The sequence below is a fragment of the Acomys russatus genome, chromosome 9 (genome assembly GCF_903995435.1).
Source record: "Acomys russatus chromosome 9, mAcoRus1.1, whole genome shotgun sequence".
In the NCBI taxonomy this organism is placed as follows: domain Eukaryota; kingdom Metazoa; phylum Chordata; class Mammalia; order Rodentia; family Muridae; genus Acomys; species Acomys russatus.
In genome coordinates, this window is record NC_067145.1 from 57681565 (window position 1) to 57684270 (window position 2706).

Here is a 2706-nt window from a genome sequence, read left to right on the forward strand (position 1 = left end):
TGCTCTAGGTGAGACTCTGCCCATTATTTGCTCACGTCCTTCTAGGTTACCATGGACCCCAGGGATAGTATGTACATCCTACTCTGCTCTTGTTTCTCTAGCTCCACCCACCTTTTGGAAAATGCCACTCACATGGATTTGATAAACACAATGCCTTTGTCGGCTCAGCCACATGATATGCACTTCTGTTGTTTCAAGTTCCATCCTTGATTTTCACTTGTTTCCCTTACTGTACCCCATGTCCCAGCCAATCCTCTCCTAACTGAAACCTGCAGGTTCCACACTGGCCTGCTTGTTCTTATCTTAAACAGGACTGGGCAGCAACTCCACAGCCTAGTGAAGACAGGCTGGCCCAGAGGAGTTAAGAGTTGCTCAAGACCCCATAGGTAGTTGGGAGTGGGGACAGAGTTTTCTAAAACCTGCTTTATGTATTTGGTTTCATTTTCACTCAAGTATGTATTGACCAGTCTCCTCCCAACGCACTATGTTCCTTCTCTCTCTTCTGTTAGCTCTCTTTTCCATCTACATACTTACATACACTTCCACTATTTTTAGATATCTATAGAAAATCTAGGGATCACAAAAGAGAGAAGATATGATATTTCCCTCTCTGAGACTGCCTTAGTTTGCCTGATACGATTATTCCCACTTGAATCCATTTTCCTGCAAATGACATAACCTCATTCTTCCCTGTGTGGAGATAGAATATGATTCTTGAACTCTTGTGTTCTATTAGTTAGCAACTTGATTCACACCTGTGGACATAAGTCATTCTGAATCACAGATTCATAGTCTTAAAAACTAGACTTCACGCAACACCGAAACACACACTCGTTAAATCTCTGCTCAAGGTGACCATCTTGTCACCTCTTTCTGTGCATTGGGTTTTGATGACGGTGCCAACAACTGGTACTGCTATGACTGGAAATTAGGGGAGAAAAACGCTTCTGTGAACAAATTTATCATAAACCCAAAACATACTGATAATGAAGAACTGAAAAAGAGAATCTGACTTCCAAAGACCCTAACTCTGGAGAGAAACAATTCCTATAAATCCTCTACCCACTATTGCTATGTCCCTAACTGTCACATCTGTATCCCTGCTTCCAAGTTAATAATAGTCACCCTTTCAATTGAGGTAATTTTCTTGACACTTCTATTCAACTAGTGCATCTTCCTGAGAAAGTGGGAGGGATCAGGATGGTACTAGCTTAGGCAATGAATGTTAGATGACAGTCTGAGGAGAGTGTTGAGAAACAGGAATGGTGTGTGTGTGTGTGTGTGTGTGTGTGTGTGTGTGTGTGTGTGTGTCTGTGTGTCTGTGTGCTCTTAGGCTGGCTAATGTCTTGTCACTGCTGGGTATTTTGACATTTCCTGTTGTTTCTTTGATGTTAGCATTTCCATGTAGATACCCAAAGGAGGGCACCATGTTGCCATGTGTGTTGCAGCCTCCACTCATGGGCTTTGAGACATCATGACCATTGGCATAAAGAAGATGAGTATTCAGCTCAGTGATGAAAGGCTCTGTCCTGTTCGTTGCTTCTTTTGTTTAGGTCTTTTGATGCGCTTGGCAGTTTGTGGTTTCATCACAGTCATTAAGAGGTCAAAATGCAAATCTTCGTGAAGACCCTGGCTGGCAAGACCATCACCCTGGAGGTGGAGCCCAGTGACACCATTGAGAACACGAAGGCCAAGATCCAATATAAAGAGGGCATCACCTCTGAACAGCAGAGGCTCATCTTTGCTGGCAAACAGCTGGAATATTGCCACACCCTTTCTGATTACAACATCCAGGAAGAGTCAACACTACACCTGGTCCTTCATCTGAGGGGTGGCTATTAAATCTTCAGTCTGCATTCCCAGTGGGTAGTGATGGCATCACTCTGCACTCTAGCCATTTGCCTCAATTTAAGTTTAGAAATTACAAATTTCAATAAAAGCTGAACCCCTGTTAAAAATGTTAATAAAAATTTTGTTGCATGGTTAAAAAATGAGCATTCCTATTGATGTAGCAAAGTCTTTGATGAGCTGTGTGACGTTGGGTAAATGACTAAACTCCACTCAGTGTGCTTCTAGAACTGTATAAATGCAGGTAATGTCTGTCTCACCTGCTTTAGAAGAGAAAGTAATCAAAGAATAAGTCTTGAAACCTCTAGCCTTCACAAATGGACATGGAGGGGAGAAGTAGGTGTCTAACATGTTTTGCCTTCCTTCTTTTTTCAAAATCCAATGGAGGAGAGATAAACATTTACTAGTCCCTGAATGTAAACGCATGCCAAGAAATCCCATGGGCCATCGCACAGCATCGCACAGACACAAGTATAGTCATCCATGCTGTAGCTAGCCCACGAGCTCGCTCAGCAAGGGAACCTTGGGGATGGATCAGCCCGCCCCGCCCCCCAACCCCCTTGCCAGGGTTGCCAGGATGTGGCAGCAAAACAGGATGGGTACGAAGTAAAAAGAAAACTAAAAACAGCCAGATTCCAAAGCTGCTGGTTTTAGAATTCTCAATTTTCTGAACCAAAATATTCTCAGAATTGCTTGCTCATTTGTGATCTAGAAGAGTTATTTATAACAAAAATAGGACCTGTTTCTACTACAGCAAGACTAAGCTTGCAGCATTCCATTTGGCCCTGGTGTTGTCCTGCCGGCTGCTGGATGCTTTCAATGGAGAAAGCATCTGTCCTCTCCTCAAGCACACATCTC

General features: G+C 43.2%; 1 protein-coding gene across 1 annotated transcript; it reads left to right on the top strand.

The window, feature by feature from the left end:
• Positions 1-1608: 1608 nt before the first annotated feature.
• Positions 1609-1842, top strand: LOC127193687 (ubiquitin-like). The gene has a single exon (XM_051150900.1). The coding sequence runs from the start codon at positions 1609-1611 to the stop codon at positions 1840-1842; it is 234 nt and encodes a 77-aa protein (XP_051006857.1).
• Positions 1843-2706: the final 864 nt, after the last annotated feature.